Source organism: Anabrus simplex, chromosome 1 (assembly GCF_040414725.1).
Source record: "Anabrus simplex isolate iqAnaSimp1 chromosome 1, ASM4041472v1, whole genome shotgun sequence".
Classification (NCBI taxonomy): domain Eukaryota; kingdom Metazoa; phylum Arthropoda; class Insecta; order Orthoptera; family Tettigoniidae; genus Anabrus; species Anabrus simplex.
The window spans coordinates 344,757,430-344,783,938 of record NC_090265.1 but is presented as its reverse complement, the minus strand read 5'-3'; the positions used below and the strand labels follow the sequence as shown (position 1 = coordinate 344,783,938).

At 38.1% G+C, this 26,509-nt stretch overlaps 1 protein-coding gene across 1 annotated transcript in view; it reads right to left on the bottom strand.

The window, feature by feature from the left end:
- LOC136856771 (ribosome biogenesis protein BMS1 homolog) overlaps window positions 1-26,509 on the bottom strand; it is a 317,735-nt gene that overhangs the window by 8,110 nt on the left and 283,116 nt on the right. Inside the window, exon 18 of the mRNA XM_067134870.2 lies at window positions 18,914-19,078. Within this exon, the coding sequence (XP_066990971.2) occupies window positions 18,914-19,078 (165 nt within the window). The remainder of the gene's footprint in view (window positions 1-18,913; window positions 19,079-26,509) is intronic.

Genomic DNA, 26,509 nt, shown 5'->3' with positions numbered 1-26,509 from the left:
TGCGAATTCGGTCCGAGTCACTAGTCTGGGTCAGGAGATTTATGTTAAAATCACCAAGGATTATGATGTGTTCGTAACCTGGTATAAGTTTCAGCAAATCTGCTTCAAGTGCGTCTATATTACTTACCTTGGGTGGCTTATATACTACTACTATTAACACTTTCTGGTGGTTGACAATCGCCTCAAGGAACATATATTCAGTATGCGGAGTGTCATTGGGGGAAGATTTACAGATTATTTTGCTCTTAAAGTTGTCTCTACAGTACACTGAAACACCACCGCCTCGTTTACCTGCGCGGTCATTCCTGAATAAAGTATACCCATCAATTTTTACAAGCGCGGAACTGATATTGTTAGTCAACCAACTTTCACTCAGGCCGATTAAATGCATATTTGTATCAGTAATTATAGAACGGACTTCGTCAAAGTGACTTAAAAGTGATAAACAGTTAATGTAGCAACACTGGAGGGTTCTAGGAAACTGCAACAAGGCACGTTTCAATAGGGCTCCTGTGGGCTCGGGTTGGGGTACGTTTCAATAGGATTCCTTCGGGTTGGGGTAGGGGAGCTACTGGTGATTGTGAAAGAGGGTTGTCATTGTCTTGGAATACGTCTGGGTCAATGGCATGCAGGAATTCCTCATCTGCTACAAGCACAGGCTCATTAGTCTCAGCCATTACCATGCATAACTAAAGAAACACTTACCAAGAATTTCCCAGGTACATTCGCTGACTCAATTCGCACACACTCAGACACACACAAAAATATATACACATGAAAACTACTGAACATTTTAAGACTTAAACCTTAATTCACTGTTACACCTGCTGAGTTTAGAGTTCTGTTCAAGTCACGTACAGTACTAATATATTCTTTCTTTCCATTATTTAGTAACACTACTATGCGTCCTTCGACTGTCCATACCCGCTTGTGCACTAGGATATCCCTAGCTCTGTTTAGAATCTGTTTCCGGATACTTGTAAGCGATTCAGTTATTAGAAATTTAGATCCTTTGAGAAGTTTTTTAACTCTCCAAACCCGGTTACGATCTTGAAACCTAAGGATCGGTCGTCTTCCCGTCACTACGTCTTCAGTTGTTGTACGTTTCCGCACACCAAGCCTGTGGCAGCGGTCAATGTCTCCTAATGAGATGTCCAGTTGTAGCTTATCCCTGATGAAGTCCGTAATTTTTTTATACATGTCTTCATCAGGTTCCTTGGCAACACCATGCAGTAGGAGGCAGTTACGACGGCTATACTGAGCCAAATTGTCAATCATTTCTTCATGACGGGTTAGAGTCCCGTCCATCGTCGATATCTTAGTCCTTAGTTCGGCAATTTCAGTGGTCACTTGGTCCTTGAATATTTCAAAGTCGGCAGCCAGGCTCTGTATTTCTTGTCGTGGGTTGGTAGTAGTGTCACCAGCACTGGTGGTCGCTGCTGCTAGGTGAGCTTGGAAGTCACTCAGTTGACTTTCAAAGACAGTTATTCTTTGATTAACTTCTTTAAGTGTCATGTTTTAGTGATATATTTCCACTAAAACACTGTACAAATGTTTTCCGTGACAGAGTTCATACCTAGATGCGGTTGTTCTTGCTGTTTCCGCAGGATATAACAGAGAGCACTTAACACTCACACTGCACCGGCCGCCATATTTACACATGGACCTGCATGTTTGGCCAAAGTATACCTTACTGCAAGTACAGGGAATTTTATATACCCCAGGATGTAAAAGTTCCTTTTGGTGCTCGCATCAAGGAACATGAACGTAATATTCGTCTTAACCAGCCAGACAAATCAGCAATAGCTGAGCACGCTTTATCGTCAGGTCATGATGTCATGTTCCAAGATGCTCGAGCTCTTACCCACACTAGACACTACAGGTCCAGGATTATACAGGAAGCTGTTGAAATACGTAGAAATCCTAACAATTTCAACAGGGTCACTGGCTATCAATTAAGTAATATCTGGTTGCCAGCCATTAAGGATTTACGTAGGTAGTTCCCTTCCCTGTCCCTTTGCTATTGTTATTTCGTTTCGGTGTTTTTCAAATTCATACGTTCCTCATCGCCAGATGTTTCATTCCAGGCTTGTTTCTATATCACATTTTCATATGTTTGTACACCTGTTATGTTATGTAACCCTCTCAGACTGATTCTGATGGTTCTGCTAGCTTCCGCTTCGAACGCTAGCGCTGTACCACGTCCGAGGAGCCATCTGGTGACGAATTTCCATTTCTATTATAATGTCTAAATTCAAACCCCTTGGTTTGAGAAGCCTTTCTTGTGGACAGTCAAGATTTTCTTCTGATGATGCAGAGCAATGTTCTCTGTGAAATGTATAAAATTAGGCAGAAAAAATTCAATTTTGAAACCCTTGTGAAATTTGAAGTTTTTTTTTTTTTTTTTTTTGCTAGTTGCTTTACGTCGCACCGACACAGATAGGTCTTATGGCGACGATAGGACAGGAAAGGCCTAGGAATGGGAAGGAAGCGGCCGTGGCCTTAATTAAGGTACAGCCCCAGCATTTGCCTGGTGTGAAAATGGGAAACCACGGAAAACCATCTTCAGGGCTGCCGACAGTGGGGTTTGAACCCACTATCTCCCGGATGCGAGCTCACAGCTGCGCGCTCCAAACTGCACGGCCAACTCGCCCGGTGAAATTTGAAGTTCAATGCATAATTAAAACCTGCAGTTGCTTCATATTAAGGTCTTGGGATATTGTAGGCAACAACTCTATGCACTCAGTGCATGTGACATCCTCCAGATAATCTGTTTGGCTCTGGTGTGTGTATGAGTAAATACAGTTGAATCTTTTAAATTTGAACTCTAAGGGGGAACAGAAATATTTTAAAAATCCAAAAGTGAAATTAACAGGAACATGAATTAGATGTTACAGAAAAGCAATAAAATGAAATTACCAACATATACACAAAATAATTAACATACAGCAGACCTTACCTTAAAACCTGCAGAACTTTGTGCAGGGTTCTTATATTGCAAGGTGAAAGCAATTCCTCTCTTAATCAAAAACTACCAGTAAACCAAAAACACATAAATATTGTACTGCAAAACACTAATTTCACAAGATCACACAGTGAAAACATGCAAGCCTAATAGTCTCAGCTACCTGTTCTCACTTAGAGAAGGTCATGATTTCAGTTTGCTTTATTTTTAAATGAATAACAAAATCTCCAATTTCATTTATTGAGTGAAACAAGCTGTCACTAATATTTGCTTGATATTCAATAAATCATATTAAATTTCCAACCATTCTGAAAGCTTCAGAAGATGTAGGTACAGGCTCTTCAGTTAGTTTGTTAGTTCATTCCCACTGTCGGTCTTTACCTTCATCACTGTTATCATATGGATAATGTTTCTTGCATCACGGCTTAAACAATCTCTTCTTCCGTCTGCTCTCCACACATCGCATCTTCACAGCCAGCATCTACATAAGCGTTGTAAATGATGTGCGTTACTACATCTCACCACCGCTCAGATACCACTATGCTTAAATCTTCTGGTGCAATATCAACATTGGTTTTTGCATAGTTGAAACCAGTTTTATGGGAGTAGTTGCTAACTGTTGTTGTCTGACCTGATTCCAAGTTCTGTTTAACATGCAACAAGCATCCAGCAAATTAATGTTGGTTTTCTCTGTAGTATTGTCTAGAATCTTGACAACAACCTGCGGTTGGTACAGATGTTTTAAATTCTGTATTATTCCTTGATCCATAGAATATACCACTGATGTCATATTGGGAGGGAAGTAGGTTATCTTAATGCACTTGAGTTTAGGGATCATGGAGTGCACCATGCAGTTACTGATAAACGAAAATGTTTTCCTGGTGTGAATTTCATTCGAATGGCTGTCCTCAAGGATCAATTGTCATCTTACAACAACAATCTATACCCCCTATACAACTTTTTATGTAATGTCACTAGCCATGTTTAGTAGTCATCCAGGCTTCTTAATAGCCTTGTACTGCACTGGAAGACTTTTCACAGATTTAAAACACGTTGGTTACTGATTTGTCTATCAGCAGTAGTGGTAGGTTTTCCACACTATTCATGTTTGCACAAACTAAAAGTAACTCTCTCTTTGCTATTTCTTCTGCTGCTGCATTTTTCTCCTTTAAACATTTTATTCAACAAGCCCGCCTGGTGGCCATGATCGTTAAGGCGCTGAAGTCTAAAACGGTCTAACACCGAGGTTAGCCGGTTCGAGTCCCGTTGGTCGAAAAAATTTTCACCATCAGAATGTTGGCCGGCAGGGTAGGGGAGGTGGTGGTATACAATTTCTAATCACTAGATTGCGTGCCAAAAGCCTGGATTAAATTCCAAACCTCTCCGCAGTGCTCATATGGAGTGAGGGCATATGACGCTGTTGATGGTGATTCGTCCGTCGGATGGGGACGTTAAGCCTTGAGCAGACCCCTTGGTGCTATTCGACAGGAGTAGGCTATGTGCCGGCACCGGGTTTCACCCTCTCCCTACTATCATATATCACGTCATTCATTTCATCTCTCATTAACTCCTCTGATGAGGTTGACGTCAGGAAGGGCATCCGGTCATAAAAAACCGCCACAACAAATTCATCTCACCTCATACCCGACCCCGTAGGGAAACGGGACAAGGGCTGGACAAACAAACAAACAAACATTTTATTCAACAACCATTTGAAATTTATCCAGTTTCATCAACGTTACAAAGGCCTATATCTTACAGCGTATAATCCTCAGTGAATTCACACAAACCCTGAAACCACTTGTTAGCTTTTTCTACATCAACTGAAACACTTACACCCAGTAAATCAACTCAAACTTGCTTTAAAGTTTTGAATGTTCATTTTACTAGCATATTCCTCGGCTTTGGCACACCACTTAATGATTTGTTGTACATATGTGGTTGTTAGAACCACTTATACACACACCCTCATCAATGTGCGAAAATTCACCACCTCTTACATGTTTCCTGTTTCCTCCTTGTAGACTCCCGCTCTCCATGATTTTTTCTTAATTTTCAATGCAGGGCGACAGGCCTAATGTATTCAGTAGTATCTCACAGTCTTAAGCAATGACACTTTTCTTTCTCACACCTCTTTCCACTTCTTGTAGAACTTCTACTACTTTTCCTCTACTGCTAACATATATGCCACGCTTTGAGATTTACATTCAAAAACAGAGGTGAGGTTATTCACCTGTTCAATACTACTTACAATGTGTTATCATTAAAATGTCACATTTTATTATTCCATTTGGTGGGTACCGGTTTCAGCACTATATAATGCCATCATCAGCCGAAGATTTAAGCAAGCAAGGACACTTAATAAAATACATATATATGTACATAGATAGCTAGCAATGATAGTTGCGTTACATCATAAAACATTTGACCACGTAATATCTCTAAAAACATATTCAAATTCTGAAATTCTGGAATTCTAGATTTAAGATAAGAGTTTTTTGTATGTACAATTCAGTATATTCTTATCACCCAGTAATGTTAATTAATGATTTCTATGTATAGAGCTACAATAGCTGCCAAGTTTTGTAAGAACCTGCTCTAAACATCTGACCAGTTTACAATGGCTATCTGAGTTTTACCAAGAGGAACTGCTTTTTATTTGCATTGAATGTATAATGGTCTTCTCTCTATTTTATTACTGTACAGTAATACTCTAAAATGTAATAATTATGTATATAGGATTCAATCTTACACGATAGAATGTTCTCAAGGACTCTATATGGTGTTCAAGAGCAATAGAATAATCGCCATTTAACTATATAGATGGTAAAAAAGGAAAAAGAAGATCTTACATAACTTGGCAGCTATTGTAGCTCTATACATAGAAATCATTAATTAACATTACTGGGTGATAAGAATATACTGAATTTGTACATACAAAAAACTCTTAAATCTAGAATTCCAGAATTTCAGAATTTTAATATGTTTTTAGAGATATTACGTGGTCAAATGTTTTATGATGTAACGCGACTATCATTGCTAGCTATCTATGTACATATCTATGTATTTTATTAAGTGTCCTTGCTTGCTTAAATCTTGGGCTGATGATGGCATTATATAGCGCCAAAACCGGTACCCACCAAATCGAATAATAAAATGTGACATTTTAATGATAACACATTGTAAGTAATATTGAACAGGTGGATAACCTTACTTCTGTTTTTGAATGTAAATCTTTTTTCAATACGGACCATTATGAAGTTTTTGATGTTAAATACGCTTTGAGATCGCGAACAACATGCAATGAAAAATTAAAACTAAGAATAGAAGGTCCTTTGGCCACTAACTTCAGTTGCAAATTGTTTGTTCCTACAACTCAATGGCTATTGTTGGAGGGGGTTGAAGGATGCACTCTACAGGAACTGTACCTGAATGCAAAAGAGATGGATAATCCCACTATAGTGAGGAGAGGGTAAAAGCTGCATACCAGCAAACAAAAGCTTTCTTTCCCTACAGCTGTCTCTGAATAACAGTAAACCCATAGAAACTATGTTCAGTACAATACATTATTCTGTTCACTATCAGTCCAGTTCAAAAAATTCTTAGAATTATAACATACCTAAGTTTTACTGACTTTGAAGTCCAGAACAATCTGCTGTATTTCTGAAATCCTACCTTTGAATTATCTAATAAACATATAAAAATTTTGAATTACACACTAATTTTTAACATGATTTTACGTAAGTATTTCTGTTTGAATTATCCAATTATTCAAATTTTCCACATTTGAATTACAAGAGTCAATTGTGACCGCAGCTAGGGTTTGGAGGGAAGGGGTTGTGGCATATACGTTAAAAGGTGATGGAGTTTTGTTTTAAGGGATGAAACAACATGATTAACTCCACTGAAAAATGTAATAGATTAAAATATTTCAATTAATGTTGTATCATTGAGCTTTGAAAAAAAAAATAAGAAAAAAAAAAGAAAAATTTAACAACCAAAAAGGAATATGCAAATTGAGTGGGATCAAATATATCAGCTTACTCTCACTCAAAAAATGAATAGTGAGAAGGGGGTCTACGTTGCTTCACGTCCATAGGTTTAACCACTACACAGCCCTTCACGCCCCCAGGTGGTGCTAAGAAAGGAACAGTGATATGATGAGACCGAACTGTCGGAAACGACCTCTCGGTCAAAGAGCGAACAAGGAGATGTGTAGTCCTTTTCAAAACCCACAAGTTTGTAGAATGGGACCATCGCTGTGCATTTGTCAATTGAATATTGAAGGGATTAGTCGAGCGAAATGTATCTTTCCAGGATTGAACTGAAATATGCAGTTGATGTCATCGTGCTTCAAGAAACACACACAGCAGACGAACTAAAGATACAAAGTAGGGCCAAAATCCAGGCTTTAAACTGATAGTGTCTATCATCAAAATTACAGCCTTGCAACTTATGTCAGGAATTATATAACAAATTACCAATTACTATCAGTAAACTCTGAAAATGACATTTTTCTACTACAGTTAACATTGAAAACTTGACAATAGTTAATGTGTACAAGCCACCAGATATTACTTGGCCTAATCCTCCTATACCTTCTCTGCAGTATCCTACTATATATCTCGGTAATTTCAACAGTCATTGTCATCTTTGGGGATATAACAAGAATGGTTCTAATGGTGAAGTTCTTGTGGACTGGATAGAAACTGAAAATTTGAATCTGATTTTTGATGCTAAGGACCTGCCTACCTTTCAATCAGCTCACTGGTCTCAAGGCTACAGTCTGGATCTTTGTTTCACAAATCAGCTTCATAATTCACACAATCAAGTTCGACGTACAGTGCTCAACGATTTCCCACATAGTCAACACAGGCCTGTTCTCCTGGAGGTTGGGATCAAAGACTTTAATATTACTTATCTAGACTCAGAGAGTGCGCTGATGCTATGCGGAATATTGAACACTTTCGCGCATCGCCATGTTGCGGGCGCTTCAGCTTCGAATGCATGGGTAACACGTGATAATGTTTACAGTCCTGTGCATGTTTTCGATTTTAATCATGTCTGTTAGTGGATCTGTTGTAGTATTATATGTGCCGGAGTGATAATATATTGTCAAATATTTTCAATAAATGTGGGAGCTGATACACTACGGTAGTTAAAATGATCGGCAATATTAGGCATAAAGGTAGGCCTTACGTGTGGAATAGAAAGGTATTCACGAATGTGAATTCGTGTGCAGCCTTCATTTGTACAGATTGTTATCAGAAGGGATCTGATATTTCTTTTCACATGCGAGTAGAAATTGAACTGTCATAATTTAACTTTCAATTACCATAATCGAGAACTAAACAGGTTATAGGGTGGATGATTCAGAGAGCAGAAGGACATGAAATTTAGAATTTTTAGGCTTTTTTTTCTTGTTTGCCCTTTTCCAATTCATCAGGGATAATTGTTCAGAACTAAACAGCTGTTCTGAAAAAGACTACGTGATTTTCATACAGACTGTGTAGACCTACCGTTATTGCAAATTTGAAAAACCTGGGCCTAGAATCCGTAAGACATGATTGATAAAGCTTGATATAACGCTTTTAATATTAGGGTAAAGTAATGCTTCAAATTACAGTATTATCAATTATCTGAAAAATTATTTATTAGTATCGTATGTCTTAAGTTCTCAATTATTTTTACACTTGATTTGTAATAAAATAATACAATTGTTTAATACGCTATTCCATAAAAATTTGACAATGAAAATCCACAGCCTCATTTGACCGGGTTAGGAATGGAATGACAATATAAAGTCTAAACAAAGCTCATTATAAACTTGTCAATCCTAGCCTGCATTAGAAAACGCTAATTAAAATAACTGTTTAACTATGATATTAATCTTCTTGCAAGTGTTTTACATTCAACTTCATTTTTTTCTGGTGTAAATCATGGTGCCCATATTCGAGAAAAATTAGAATGCACTTTCAATTTTTATTTGTGCTCAGATAATGTTAATTCAGATTGAGTTTGTAAAAGCAGTAATACGGCTATTTAAAAAGATAATATTATGAGGAGGGTTTCACATCTTAAGTTATAACTTTCTTACTTAAGCTTAAACGACTCAGAGAAACTCAGACTAACCCTAGACATTTATTTAATTTTAAGAAATACACAACAGAGGCAGACTAGTGCCAGTGTAATGAATGCCAGACAGCATTTACCTAAGTCCAAATCACATAGAAATGACAATTTAACTTCTACTAATCCAATTACGTTATTTCATATCCGAACCAAACCCTATGGCATACCTGCCAACTTTTAGAACCCAAAAATAGGAAGATTTTTTAATTCTTGGATTTCATCACGCATATTTCACCGCAGTCTACGTGAAAATAGCTCAGGATAAAAGGCATACATACCTACAGTTACAATGCGAATTGATCATTAAATTTAAAATCCTAAACTAAGAAAACATAAAAATGGTTACAAGAAAATGTACCTAATCACTCTCATTTATGACATTTACATACGAATAATAATATTTATGTCACACCGACACACACAACAAAATCCATAATACCATATTTTCTCGCGTAATTAACGCACTTTTTTGACGAAAACTACAGGCGAAAACTGCGGATGCGTAAATTATTCACGGAATTCAGATCTTTACAAATTATTTATAATTCATTTACGTTTAAAAGATACATCAAATATAATATAAAGACAATTGATTCAACTCATTTGCGATTATCGTCATACAGCGTAAAATTCCGGCGTGAGATTTTTTCTGAAAAGTCAAATAGGGTACATCAGGTAAGTTAGACACGTGGGTTTCAAGTACCGACACTAGAAAATATTCTTCTCATTACGAGCTGAAAATACGACCTGAATGGCATACCGAAAAAAAAAAAAAAAAAAAAAAAACTATCCAACACGAGAAGGGCCGGGCATCGAAAAAGGGACCCTGCTACATTACCCCAAACCGTTCGTATCTAATCTTGTACGAGTGACGTGTCCATCCATCCTTCTTGTTGAATACGAACGTGGATCACTCGCGGAAATTTTGCTTTAGGCATTGTTTTTCGTTTTAGAGCAATGTAAAGTGTAACCTTTCTGCCAATCAGCAAGCATTGCAGTACATCGTTGTTTTTGGCTTTCGATAGCGCGTGCGATAACACTATATGTTCCTTTCTCATCGATTCTTCGACTTTGTGGCGTACGGAATCTGATTGGCGTCTGACGTGCGGTTCCTATAAAGGGAGATCAAATATTCCTTCATTTCACGCTTCTCAATCACAAAGCGATGACAATGGTTGAAATCATTCATCATTTTTTGGCATAATGTTGTTCTTCGTCGAAGAGAAAGTTCATTTCTCTTCAGAAAATTAATCAAGCCTCGGCTAACCTTCAAATCCGAGACACTGATTCCATGTGCCGCGGCTATTTCTCATTCTTTAAAATACAGCATTTCGTGAGAAACGGCTTATCCAACATTGCCCAACAAAATCATATATTTAAGCAGATAATCCTCTACTTGCAGAAACTTGCCGCTTTTTGGTCCGCGAAATGCTCTGGGAGACTTGTTGGCCGCTTGAAGTGCACTTCTGTTACCGCGGTAGCGTACGTTTCATTTGGACACTGAATACTTGCTGCCCGCTGCTCTATTCCCGTATGTTTCGACGTAAATGATCACCGCGAGTTTGTATGATGCAGTATTACTGGAATACTGTGTACTGACAAGCAATTTTGAGATCACAGAAGGTCCCGTACCCGAAACACTCTTAAAACTAGTGCAGTGGGATTTCCTGACGGCTAATAACAGCAAGTTATGTGTGGAATGCCTGCTTCGCGATAGGAAGCCTGCTACTTGAGTAGTTGGCATCTTTATTTCGAAACGCATCCGGAGCTGAGTGATGGATGTTCGAAGTTGTGGGTGCGTCAAATACGTGAACATTTCTTTTTCTCCACTTTGGACTCAAAATTATTCGGATGCGTAAATTATGCAAGGGCGTTAATTACGCGAAAAGTACGGTAGTTTCCCTTAGACGGTAAAATGAACGGAAATTTATAGGTATCTCTGAACACTTGGAGATAACGTTTGTTATATTTTTTGGCCATAACGAGAAAAGAAAATGCCAGAAACTGTCACCGACAAGAACCCCCTTAAAAACATTAAATTCATTAAAATTATGCACTTAAATACGCGAAACTACCACATGCAAAACAATTCAATATGTCCCATACATTATTAACAAACGACTTTGACACAGAGGGGGAAAAACACGTGGCCTACCACTCCGACGAAACTGTGTACAGAAAAGATGTCAACAGCGCGCGAACAGCACAATAAACTCGTTCTTTCGTCCCGATTAACTGAGTCGCTAGCGCGCGCTAGCCTCTTGCTTGCGGGACGATTGTCGCCCCGAATCCCCAGCTGCATAAAGCGCGCACGCTGTTGTAGTGTGCGGAAAACACGATATACGGAGGCGACGAACGAAACACTCACGAAATAAAGCAACAAATAAATACGCTTGAAAATAAGGTTTCGTAAATTACACAAGTACGTAAGAATTTATCCTTCATCGAAGGGGAAGAGTATTGGCGGTACTAGAGGTTATATTAGTCAAAAATCGGAAGAAGTAAAAATAAATCGGAAAATCGGAAGACGAGTTAAAAACCGGAAAGTTTCCGGGTAAATCGGAAGGGTTGGCAGGTATGCTATGGCCTACGGAGCGACCGCTGCTCAGCCTGAGGCCTGCACGAGGTGTCATGTGGTCAGCACGACGAATCCTCTCGGCCGTTATCTCACCGTCAGATAGTTCCGCAATTGTAATCACGTAGACTGAGTGGAAATTGAACCAGCTCTCAGATCCAGGTAAAAATCTCTGGTCTGATAGGGGACTGAATCCCGGGCCACAGGGTAAGAGGTAGACACACTACCCCTACACAGCGGAGCCGGCATTTCATATTCAGAAAATGACAAACAATGTATCTGATCGTTTTAGAAAGACTTCTGCAGTCATGTACTTTTTAAACAATATGTTCAGAGAATTGAGTAAAACTTGCTGTAATGACTTATAAAAGAGGAATCATAAGCTATGTACCTTTCATAGAAAGATTTTATTTCACATGTTTCCTTCTTGTTGATATTGAAGATTATTGCTATCAGTACAGGAGTTTGTAAATATTTAATGTGCCGTCCAGTCTGCTAAGAGATGATATGTAATCGTACTTAAGTTGTAGACTGCTGTCATTTGAACATGTCTTTGTATTTTCAATAACTCAAAAGTGTAGAGCCTAGGTTTCAATTACATATATCTGTTCCGAATGTTCAAACAAAACAGTTTCAACATGACCCTTATATTAAAATGAGCGACATTATCATTTATGAGGTACCCGTAGGCCTGTATACTGTTTTTTCTGTTTTTGGGGACTGAAATTCAAATATGTGTTTATTTATATATATTTATTTTTGTAGTAGTGTATTTTTCAGTCTTCTTATTCAGTTTCCTAAAGGTTTTTTTTAAAAATTTTTAATGTGCACCACCTATGGGCTATCCAAAGGATTTGTGTAGATTGTTCAGTTTTTTATACAGAAGTGCCTTTTAATATTACCACAGTCTTGATATTATGTGTATTTATTGCGTGTGTACACGGCAGTCTGTATAGGCTGTGATTAATTTACTAGGGCGGGTGTCTTCATACGTGCAAAATGTAAGTTCATGCATGAATTCCATACGATCTCCTCGTCAAGCCGAGGAGCACCCGCAAAATGGTGGTATGCACATGGACATGACTTCCCCCGTCACACGCTTCTGCGCAGCCAGCGGTGTGGGGCCTTGGTTGGGATGTCTATACCTGTTGTTCGATCACATCCTAAACCGAGGTGGAACTTCAAAAAAGCCAACTGGACTGAATTTGCAAAGCAAACAGACTCCAATATAAAATGGATCAAACCAATAAACAACCACAGCAGATCTGTAGGGGTTATAAAAGGTGCAGCCAGACGATGCATCCCTAGAGAATATTGTAAGGAGTATATCCCTGGCTGGAGTTCAGAGAGTGAGGAATTACTAAGAGAATATGAAGAATATCGTAATTTCGACAATGCAGCAACTGGTCTCCTCCAATCCTTGGATGAGAGTTGAAGAAGGATCTGGCATGAAACAGTGGAATCCCTAGATTACACCCGTTCTAGCAGGAAGGCCTGGTCTATAATTAGGAAATTGGACTCTTCAAACTCTGCAACTAAAAGATAAAAAACAGCCATCAATCTGAATGATTTTGCTAATCATCTAATATCAGTTTCCAAAAACACAAAAGACAAGCGAACCAAAAAGGATATCAAATTAAAGTTGAACATCAAGAAAAGAGCAACGCCGCAATCTTCTGAATTCTCTACTCCATTCAAAGAAGGGGAAACTAAAACCGTAATAAAAAGTATGAAACTTGGATAAGCTGCAGGATTTGATGGAATTTATCCTGAATTTTTGGCTCATTGCAGACCAGCCACAATAAAATGGTTAACCAAATTCTTCACTAATATTCTGCAAACTGGAAACATCCCACACTGATGAAGAAAACAAAGATAATAGCCATACTGAAACCAAATAAAGATCCATCTAAAGTGGAAAGCTACCGTCCAATAGCACTTCTAAGTGTCACATATAAACTCCTTGAATGACGATCCACAATAGAATTTATGAAACAATCAACAGCTACATTCCTATAGAGCAAGCAGGATTTAGACCCAGAAGAAGTTGTAATGATCAAGTACTGTCTTTGACCATGTATATCAAAAATGGATATGAGAGGAAATCAGTAAGCGCGGCTGCCTTTTTGGATCTATCAGCTGCCTATGATACTGTCTGGTGAGAAGGACTCCTCCTAAAATTTTTGAGTGTTATCCCACATCGTAAACTTACAACCTTACTTAGCACTATGCTTAGTAATAGGTTCCAGATCTACGCTGATAATGACAGAAGTAGAGTGTTTAAAACGATGGTTTACCTCAAGGATCAGTCCGCGCCCCCCTTCTTTTCAGTCTGTACATATACGACTTCCCAGACACATCATCAAGAAAATTCATTTACGCTGATGACATTTATTTGGTGACTCAGTGCTCCAACTTTTATGACGCTGAAACTACTTTAGCCACTGATCTGGAAGCCTTGGATGTATACTTCAAGAAATGGTGCCTTAACCTAAATCCTCAAAAAAAACAGTTATATCTACATTCCACTTACACAACAGACAGTCTAATTACAAACCAACAATAAAATTCCGAGGTCAAGTGTTGCCGTTCTGCAGTACACCAAAATACTTTCGAATAACACTTGATAGAACTTTGACTTTCAAGCAACATCTCTCAAATGTAGCTGCTAAAGTTAAAACTAGAAATAATATTCTTCAGAAACTTGCTGGTACGTCATGAGGAGCCAATACTCATGTTCTAAGATCAACAGTGTTCACATTAAGAAGATTGATGTACAACTCAATCAGGCAATGCACATAACCACGGGATGCATTCGGAGCACGAACATGCTATAGCTTCCTGTTCTTAGCAATATTCCACCTCCAGCCCTAAGACGATCAGAAGCTCTCCTAAAGATTCGGAAAAACATTCAGCAGAACCCCTAAATACCCATCCAACAAGATACAGTGAAACCTCGATTATCCGTTCCCGGAAACTACGTTTTCCCGGAATATGCGTTCAAATTACGTGGTCCCGCGAGCATCGTAATTAAATCACGCTGTAAAAATACCGCATTATCCGTTCCTCGAATAAACGATTTCCCGGATCAACTGTCCAGAAATTCCAGTCCCATCAACGCTAAATCCTCGATCAATCGTTTTTTTTTAATAAACTGTACCTCACGAAAGAATGGCTATGCCATACGTATGGATCTTGGCGTTTACGCCCCGTCATTGCAATAATTAGAGCAAGTAATGTATCGGTACTGGAAAAGCGATCGGCGGTGAACTTGCATAACGGACCATCTTAGCATCGCATTCGGAGGTATTGTTTAGAGAATCTCGGAAAATCATAGAGCAGAGAGTGGCCACAAGAATTGTAATGAGACACGGCGCATTTTGACAGCTCTGCTTGAAGACGGAACGAGTTTCGTCAAATGTTCGCACTTATAAAACGTCCACATTATGTCCATGGTTAGATGCTTATATTTTTAAATTTTTTCGATCATACTACCAAGCAGGCAGGAATCGAAACTGCTCCTTAACACAAATTTAGTATTTTAATATTATCGTACGCGATTATTTTAGCGAGATCAGAACAGACGTTGCACCTTACATTAAAAAAGAAAGCCAGGTGAGGTCTTGGGATTGCCTATTACTGTTTAGGTCCTAATGTAAGACTGGGAATTTTAAGTTTTTGTGTTAAAATACCAAAAACCTCAGTCGTTTTATTGGCGCACGTTATCGGTACATTTAAATGATTTGTATCATTTCTATCTCATAGTGACATGTGCAGCGAGCAGGCTTTCCAGATGACCTCAAGGTCAAAAATAACTGTAATATCTGAAGTTTTGATGATATTTCTTTTATCTTTCCAATTTGATTGGATTAGTGACGGGCAGAATTGAATATAATGCATTCGAGAACTTTTGAGAATCAATACTTACTTTCGAAACCATGTTTTCGAGTTAAACATAACCTTTAAAAGTCAATGTAGGCCTAATTTACGCGGTAACGGTACAAGATTTCCAGAAACTGACTATGAACAGTATACCGGAGACCAAATTACAATGAAAGATTAAGAAAAGAAGGGATTTCGCCATCATGTTGGGCGCTTTTGTATCTAATGTGCTTTATTTTTTGGTAGTTGTTTTACGTCGCGTCGACACAGATAGGTCTTACGGCGACGAAGGGACAGGAAAGGGCTAGGAGTGGGAAGGAAGCGGCCGTGGCCTTAATTAAGGTACAGCCAAAGCATTTGCCTGGTGTGAAAATGGGAAACCACGGAAAACCATTTTCAGGGCTGCCGACAGTGGGGTTCGAACCTACTATCTCCCGAATACTGGATACTGGCCGCACTTAAGCGACTGCAGCTATCGAGCTCGGTGTGCTTTATTTTATTAGATGAGAGAATTAAAAACTATTTGTGGTCGATTGTCGTTTGGCTTGGCGTTATTAGATTTTTCAAAGAGTTTGGCTAATCAAAGTTGCTGAACTGAAAGAAGTTTTCACTGGAAACTGACGAAGATTCCCCTGTAAAATTGAATATAAAGTATCGACATTTTGAACTTGCGTACCGGTAATTAATGCGGTTTCGCAGTCTAACATGCCTGCCTCTCATCCAGAGGGCCCGGGTTCGATTCCGACCAGGTCAGGCAGTTTTACCTGGATATAAGTCTGGTTCCAGGTTCAGCCTTCGTGATTACCTTTAATTGAGGAGCTATCTAATGGTGAGATGGCGACCCCGATCTAGAGAGCCAGGAATATCGGCCGAGAGGATTCGTCACACTGACCAAGCGTCACCCTGTAATCTGCAGGCCTTCGGGCTGAGCAGCGGTCGCTTGGCAAGCAAAGTCCCATTGGGGCTGTAGTTGGGTTTGGTTTAGGAGTTTTTTGTAAGATTATAATTATACATATTTCATGTTGGTGATGTTTAGCCAAATTGTTGATGGTTTTCATTCATTCTCGGATTTTCCGTTTTCCCGCGTTGTACGTTTTATTTTCATGGTCCCTCGAAAAACGGAGAATCGAGGTTCCACTGTATTACAGACACTGAACATCAACGACTGAAATAAAGGAAACCACCCTGGCGTACAGCAACAGATCTTGAAAGAACCTCTTTTCATGTTAACAGTTCATGGAAAGCCCAGTGGGATCAGTCATCAGTAGTCAACAAACATCTAGTTGAGAATCCTTCTAAATGCGTACAAGGATTTGACCTTCCAAGGCGACAGTGGAGAATCATCAATCCGATAAGAAATGGACAAGGCAGATGTGGTTATCTATTGTGCAAATAGGGTTGGACTAGCTCTGCAGATTGTGATTATGGTGCCTCTTCTCAGTCAATCCACCATATTGTTGTCGACTGCCCAATTCGAGCTTTCAAAGGAACGCTAATGGACATTCGCCGCACATTGGATGAAGCAGCTGATTTGGGTCAAAATACCAGACCTAGAGTTGTAGTATTGTACAGACTTGTGACTACGCACATTTATCCTGAAACTATATGTATATATATACATCATACGATAAATAAATAAAATAATACTGAGAATATACAACTACTCACTGAGGAGGTCATCTTCTCTCTTACGGAGATATGAGTGAGTAAATCTCATTTATGTCCTACTAGTACGTAAGCCTGTCTTTGACAGTTTTATATTTCCACCATTCAATACTCAGTAAGCTAGAAATACATATAATAGAACATGTTTCAGACAGAACTACTCCTGCTGAGTTTGAGGAACGATGTCTTAACAAATGTTGATCGTCGATGCTTCGTTGTAGGCGATTCCATGGTAAAGATATGATTCAGGTGGAATGGAATTTTGTATACTTGGTTCTTTCTCAATAAAATGCCTCTCATTCAGTGTCTGGGTAGTAGACATCGTAGTCTATTCATTTGTGCACACTACAATGACAGATTTAATGCATTAATGTCATCAATTGGCATAAGACAGAACCATGCCCTACTGTGAAGTTTTCATGTATTGAAAGCGATAATGCATTAGTGCCCTTAGAATACTCTTTAATTCCAGAGATGCTTACATACTAAATAAAACAGCGCCAAAAGAAGAAAGCCTCAACTGTTTGAAAAGGCTTCGTCTAACACCAGAAGACAGCACGTTGAGTAAAAAGACCTCTTTTTAGATCTTTGGAAAATAAGAACCGAGTTGAGAGAAATTGAATTTAGGAAGTGGCGTGACTTCCCGCAGAAAAGAAAAAGCGTTATCTTTCACCAACACCCTGCAGGCAATCAGTGGGTAAGTCACCCTCCAAGTATTATCTTGTAGTGAATGGTGCATACCTTGAAAATAATAGGCAATGTAGTGACCATTCGAGTTATTCCAAGTAGGACAATGGACAATAACCATTCGGCGTTGCCACAACGAGGTAGAAATGCTTGCTCATGTCCTTGGTTACTGTTCTCATGGCAATGCTCCATGAAATACAAGGCATCATAAAATACGATCTGCCATTGCGAGAGCATTAAGGAACTCTACCTTTACAGTCTTCAAGGAGACTTATGGTCTCTCTGTTACAGGCAGCACCCATCGAACAAACACAATAGTCTTCAAAGACCATCAGAAGACCTTTATAATAGATCCAATAATCAGACTTCAAATGTCCGAAACAACAACTCAATGAGGTTCTAGAAGAAAAGAAAGCAAGATATGAACCAACCATCCAGTTCTATCAATAAGAGTTCCAGTTGGATGATATGGAAGTCAATGAATTAATGGTTGGTGCTAGATGAATCATTCCTCTCTCTCTCTTTTTTTTTTTTTGTCAAGTTCTGCAAATCATTTAACCTTAATCACGCATTAATAAGAGAAGTTGCAGTGACTGTCTTGAAATATTCCATCCAAATCCTGAGGAACCACATCTCGCAATTTTTTAAAAATGAAACCACGTCTGATATACTAATTAATCATTATGTTATTACAGTTGCTTTTAAATTTTCTCTTGTTTTACTGTATACTTTGTCCTCAGGGGCAATCTCCAAATAGGAAAAGTTGATATAAAAAATAGGGAAAAAGTTCACCATAAAATTATGTTTGCTATTTATTAACACCCTTTTTAATAATTAGATAAACTAATTATATGAAGAGTTTGAAAATATAAGAATAGGCCCAAAACTTACAATAGGCCTATTGGTAGATCCATTTATGGTTTGCCTCCATTTCTATAATTATTCCTTTTAAGAAATTACCAGACAACACAACAAAAGTGAATACAACTGAACATGCATTAGCTCACCTTCTGCTCATGCGGTTCTCTCACTACGGCCACTCGCTGCTTCTCGACATGATCCTTGGTACTTATTCCTACGGACTTTTTGGGCTTGTCTTTATAAGGAAGGGCCTTCTGTAGATGCTTGGGAACTGATAATGGACGGAACACTTTGGGTTCTCGGTTAACAGGCTGAAAAGAAAATTTATCATACAATTCAAAATTCTCGGTCACACAAACATACGATATAGACTCCATACCTAGACTAGTGCACATCTGTACATAAAACATGATGTATACGACTAGCCAAAATCTTTTAGGAAAAAGGGATATTAAATTAGATACTTGGGAACTGATAAATGACAGAACACTTTGGGTTTTTGGTTAATAGGCTGAAAAGAACATTTCTCATATAATTCAAAATTCTCCACCATGCAAACGTACGATATAGACTCCATAACTAGAGTAGTGCATATCTATAAACAATATACGGTACATACAACTAGCCAAAATCTTTTAGAAAAAAGGGATACTAAATGAGATGCTTGGGAACTGATAAATGATGGAACACTTTGGGTTCGTAATCTATAATCTTCAATTCCGTATTGACGAATTACACAATTAGAAATAGGAAAGGATTTCCACCTATCAATACTTATTTATTGCACTTATTATGCTACAGGACCGGTTTCAACCCCTTACACAGGGTCATCTTCAGCTGAACCATACATTCACATCTATGTCATGAAGCTATGATTAAGATTACATTGTCTAGGGAATGCCACATGACAATAAAAATTTGGTCACATCCAAATGGGGCATGTCGAAACGGGATCTGGCGTGTATGTCACTATGTGCGACAATGCAATTGTATGTCTAAAATGATATGTTTTAGGTCTTAAAATTAGTTTATAAAACACATCTCTACTTAAAACTAACTTATATATACAGTATATAAGATGAATACAATATATATAGGAACACTTCATGCACATGAAAGTTTGTGTCTTGCGTGTTGTTCAAATCATCGGTTGACTTCTGTGTTCAAGTCTTATTTACATAGTTGTACACTTGGTTGCTATTCTTGGAGTTTAAATGATATGATTTGCTTGTAAAATTGTCACGTTGTGTGAATAAAGATTTTATCTTCATGTATATACAAAGAATAAAACACTTTCCAATTTTAAAAAAGGTGCCAGACGTATGCGTTTTATTGGCCTGGGTGCATTAAGATGTGTGTCCGATCATTCTATCTCTTCTTCCTGTTAAATTTAGCCATATCGATCTCCTCTCACCAATTCGATTCAGTCTCTCTTCATTCGTGATTCAATCTATTTATCTCACCCTCAGCATTCTTCTGAAATACCACATTTCAAAAGCTTCTATTCTCTTTCTTTCTGAGCTAGTTATCGTTCATGTTTCACTTCCATACAATGCCATGCTCCAGATAGTCTTCAGAAACATCTTTCTAATTCCTATATCAATGTTTGAAGTGAGCAAATTTCTTTTCTTAAGAAAGCTCTTCCTTGCTTGTGCTAGTCTGCATTTTATGTCCTTCATACTTCTGCCATCGTTAGTTATTTTACTACCCAAGTAACAATATTCATCTACTTCCTTTAAGACTTAATTTCCTAATCTAACATTTCCTGTATCACCTGCCTTCGTTCGACTGCACTCCATTACTTTTCTTTTGGACTTATTTATTTTCATCTTGTACTCCTTACCCAAGATTCGACAATACCATTCAGCAACTTCTTGAGATCTTCTGCAATCTCAGATAAAATAACAATATCATTGGCAAATCTCAAAGTTTTGATTTCCTCTCCTTGGATTGTGATTCCCTTTCCAAATTCCTCTTCGATTTCCTTTATGTAAACAATGAAAAGCAGAGGGGACAGACTGCAGCCTTGCCTCACTCCTTTCTGGATTGCTGCTTTTTTTTCCAAAGCCCTTGATTCTTAACACTGCAGACTGATTTTTATACAGATTGCAGATAATTCTTTGTTCTCGGTATCTGATCCCAATCACCTTCAGAATCTCAAATAGCTTGGTCCAGTCAACATTATCGAATGCTGTTTCTAGATCTACGAATGCCATGTACGTGGGCTTGTCCTTTTTAATTTGATCCTCTAAGATCAGATGTAAAGTCAGGATTGCTTAATGTGTTCCTACATTTCTTCTGAAGCCAAACTGATCTTCTCCCAACTCAGCTTCAACTTGTCTTTCCATTCTTCTTGTAAATAATACGTATTCAAATTTTGCAGGCATACTAAACTAATCGTGCGGTAGTTTTCACACTTGCCAGCACCGGCTTTTTTGGGAATATGTATAACAACATTCTGCCGAAATTTGGATGGCACTTCACTGGTCTCATACCTTACACACTAAATGGAATAACCTTGCCAGGCTGGTTTCTCCTAACGCAGTCAGTAATTCAGAGGGAATGTCACCAATTTCAGGTGCCTTGTTCCTATTAGGGGCTCTCTTTAAACTGGTAAAGCTGCAGCAGCTTTTTCAGCAGCTAAGTTAATTAGATGCAGCTGTAACTAACACCAAAAATATTCTGATGAGCTTCTTTCAAAACTACTAGAACTTCACATTTTTCTGTCCAATCATAACTGAATGCCACACAGTTGTTAATTGGCACCTTATTTAATTCCAACAGCGACATTAGCAGCTTTCCTCTTTTGCATCTTGTCCCCTTCCAATGCTAGTAACGATAAAACAGTACTTATAATAATTTCTTGAGCAGCATCATAAAAAGTAACCACTATGGGATACAACTTGGAATTAGTCTCATTGCTTCCATCTGTTGACAAAGAAAATGGACTATTCTGTAAACAAGTAACAATGTCCTGTGTTGCAGTACGTGCCATTTTGTTTAGGGTACACATTGTTTTTTGTGACCACAGCCATACCTTTTCTGTGATTTCTGAAGGAGGAAGCATCTTTCTGAACAAAGCTCGTGCTTGATCAACTGCACTCAATGGAATGTTGTGTTCCACTAAAAAAAAAAGAAGTAAACAAACACTTGGCCTTTAAGTTATTACATCGTAAACATTATTTCCACCTTTGGCAAAAAAACTGTTTATTTTCTGTTTTCTTCCTTAGATTTCTAATTACCAAGATGTTTAACACACTTTACATGATTAGTCAGGTCGTTTTTGCCACCATGTGCTATGTTAATATCACAAGAGCACAACGGTACAAAAGGCAAATTGGTCACCATTTCTCAATTTCAGTCTACATGAGAACTCAAAGAATAGGTTTCCTTAAATACCTGATGATAATGCTTTTTTGTTAATTTACTCACAATTACTGATAAACAATGATCATAAGACTAAATAAGTAACAAAAATAATTCACGTTACTCCACAACTACATAACCTTAGCTTCGCAAGATGTGGCAATAAATATGAAGCAAATTAAGCAACGAACATAATTCACATGTTTTTTCGTAACTACAACATGACCAATGCTTAGTAATTCATGGTGAAAAACAAAAGAACTATTTTTTTAATACAGGATGGTAAAGGTTATTATCGAACGAATCAATGCAAAGAACAAGCGAACAGTTATCCAACAGTAAGTCTCTTTCAACATAAACACATCGATATTGATCGACTGGGATACAGGACACGTCTCATATATTCCCAGTAGAAGACTGTAATGATCAGATGAATATAAATCAGAGCGATGTACTGAATATTCACTGGTTACACAGCATGTATTGTTGAGTTGCGGAAGCCTGTTCTGGCGCAACCTCATTTTTGCCACCAGAATGCACTATGAGAAGTATTGGGAGAAAGGTAAAACACTTATAACTGTTTTTCTAGACACGAGAAAGCATATGACCCTGTACCATGCAGGCATAATTACATGAGAATGTTTGAGACATTTAAAAACAGTTAAAATAAAAGATCCAAGAACTAATCCCTTGGTTTTTGCTGGTGATGTAATGGTATGGGGTGAGATGGCTCGGTGATGAGTAGAAAGTCTCAACTGTTCATCTAAGAAATGGAGATGAGGAGATGGATTTTGTAGACAACTTCCAGTATTTAGGTAGTGTTCTGTCTTGACACAATACATCAGGAGACTAACAACAGAATACAGAGAGATTCCATATTCTATCACACTGTACGTCAAATACTTTTGGATGAAATATTTCCATTAGTTTCCAAGATCAGATCGAATCTGTGTATGGGCTACAAATATGAGCCTTTGGTTACAATTCATTTCTGTGAAAACAACACATCAATAGCACCTTCCATTTCAGAAATATTCAAAGTGCAAGTTCTAGGTGATTCATCCTGTATATAGATAATTTGTTTTTTCCTCACAATACTGTTCAAGACGAAATCAGTAAGAGAGAATGGCTAAGGGTGCTAACTAGCAGCTGCAATTGATGGAACCACACCAATTACTAGCAAGATAAGATTTCAATAATTATTAATGAGTTAGCTAAGTTTACAAAGACATGTAATTAAAATGAATTCAAAACATACATACATACATACATACATACATACACACATACACACATACACACATACATACATACATCTTTTAGAAAATGTTATGCCTTTCAGCGCTCAGTTTGAAAGCCTCTGTGAATTTACTAACCACCGTCACAATCCTCTATTTGTAATTCATTCTGTGGCCTTGTTTAGTTTTATACCTCTTATCTTTAAATCATTAGAATCTGAGTCTAACCATTGTCATCTTGGTTCCCTCTACTTCTCTTATTCTCTATAACAGAGTCCAATATTCTCCTTGGTAACCTATCCTCCTCCATTTGCCTCACACAATCCCACCATTGAAGCCGGTTTATGAGTGCAGCTTCAACCAAAGAATTAATTCCTAACTTATCCTTTACCTCATCATTTCAAGTACCCTCCTGCCCTTGCTTCCACCAGATTGTACCAGCAACTATTCCTACTACTTTCATGTCTGTTACTTCTAACTCATGACCAACATATACCGAGTACACCCAGCTTTCATTCCCATAAAGCAAAGTTGGTCTGAAAACAGACCAATACAAGAAGATAGTTTTGTTTGGGAGATGACTTCCTTCTTACAGAATAATGCTGATCGTAACTGTGAGCTCACTGCATTCGCTTTGCTGCACCTTGATTCAATCTCACTATACTGCCATCCTGGGAGAACATACACCCTAAATACTTGAAATTATCTACCTGTTCCAGCTTTGTATCATGAATCTGATATTCAATTCTCTTGGAATTTTACCTACTGTCATCAATTCAGTCTTGGGAAGGCTAATTTTTATACCATAATCATTGCACCTATATTCAAGTTCAAAGATATTAGACTTTCAGTACAATCTGCCATTTAGAACAAATCGTCAGCATAGGCCAAACTGCTTATTATATTTTTACTTCACTGCATCCTTCCCTGCCACTTAATACCTTTCAGCAGATGATCCATGTAAACTAAGAACAACGAAGGTGCCTTGTCTAATCCCTGTAAGTACCCTGAACCTAGAACTCATTCATCAATTCTCATTGTCAACATTGTCAACATTGTCAACATAACATAACATAACATAACATAACATAACATAACATAACATAACATAACATAACATAACATAACATAACATAACATAACATAAATGTCCTTGATTAATCTCAATAATCTATCCTTAATTCGATAATCCTCTAGTATAGCAAACATTTCTTCTTTTGGTACTCCTACGAAACATAAACGTAATGGTCTATATTTCTCGTAGCATTTTTCAATTATCTAGTGCATACTGAAAATCTGATCTTGATAGCCCCTCTGTGGTCTGAAACCACACGAGGTTTCATCCAACTTACTCTCAACCACTAATTGCACCCTCACTTCCAAAATCCCAGTGAACACCTTGCATGGTATACTGATCAATGAGATACATCGATAGTTGTTGCAATCCTTATTCTTCCCTTGCATATAGATGAGTGCAATTACTGCTTTTGTCCAATCCAACCAGAAGGTATCTTACTACAAATCCTTGCTAATCTTATTACTCTATGAAGCCATTTCATCCTTGCCTTCCCACTATATTTGACCATTTCAGGTCTAATCTCATCTATTCCTGCTGCTTTAATGACAATGGGGTTATTTACCACCCTTTCCACTTGCTCAAGACTAATTTCGATGATGCTTGTCATTTAAAGGGGCCTAACACTCTAGGTCATCGACCCCTAATGGTACGAAATGAGATGAAATGTTATGACAATTTAAAAATCAATAATCCTCCACTGACCAGATTTGAAAATGTGAGGACAAAGAATGAAAGGATGGATATGAAGTTAAAACAATCAGTGGATCCGGCCCGCAATGCCCCACATTCCCAGAAACTAGCGTTAAACATTTATTTTATTTTATGAAATATTTCCTCTCATGCAGAGGCTGCCTTGCGACAAAGTATACTTTTACATTTATTTTTAGAAGAGAAATAGATATACTGTACTTGAGAAATGTTGAAGGTAACCTAATTGTAACAGTGATTTCTTAGAATTATCAGTGAGCCCCTTAAGGCTATGATGGCAATCTCCCGAAACGTTGTAACTGGCAGAGACATCTTCTTCCAGAAATTAGCGGCAAAAGTGGGAATCATTCCCCTTGCTCCAATCATTAGACCTACTATGTCGATTTCCTCTATCTGGTATTTCTCCCTGTAGTAAGGAATTGTTGGTAAGTAAATATTCCTCTTCTCTAGGTTAACATCTGAGGGCTGTGACTTATGGCTTTCAAAGCGCATTGTGGGGTCGATGATGTAACCTCTCTTCTTATTCTTGAAAGCAATGATGTCAATCCTTCTGCGGCTTCCATTGTCTGCTAAGCCATGAACCTCTTCAAATACCTGGAAACCATGGTCTTTTAGCATTGCCGCAATTAACGAGCGGATGTTATGATGACGCGTATTCCTTAAAAGTTCACCATGAGGACAAGATCCCAAAACATGTGCAAGAGTTTCAATCTCCTTGAGGCAGCGCCTACAAAGGGAATTGTTCTGAGATCTTCCTGGTACCGATATAACTGCTGAAATGTTTGCTGTCATCTTAATTGCTTCTCGCCATTCACTACATGATAAGCCTTGATGGTCTCGAATCCAGGAGTTGGCAGGAGTATATTCATTGTACAAACATACACCTCTTCCTTTCTGCTGCAAGTTACTCCACTCACTGAATGCCCTTTCTCTCAGTACTCTTCTCACTTTCCTGGCATCTGTTATTTCTAGGCGAGGATGTAGCAAATTGTCAGATGGAGGGACATTGAGGGATTGTAGTGAGAGAGTTATTTCTTCTTTCAGCTTTCTTGTAGCACGGATGTATTCGTCACCTGAGCTTAATAGTACCTTACAGATGTTAATGTGCTGAAGATGAGCTTCCCAAGTGGCGCAGAAGAGTCCCAACCCCTTACATTTTTTTCTCAGTGTAGACCATTCCATTAGGAATGTCTGCAGGTATTTGAAGACTTTCCTTAAGAGCAATTCGAATTAGTATGTCTGTATCAGCAAGGAACTTTTTTGGAATCTTCTCTGGCTTGATAGTTTGGAAAGGGTATATGAGAGATGGGCATATAACTGTGTTTATTACTTTAAATTTCTGGTCAGCCTGT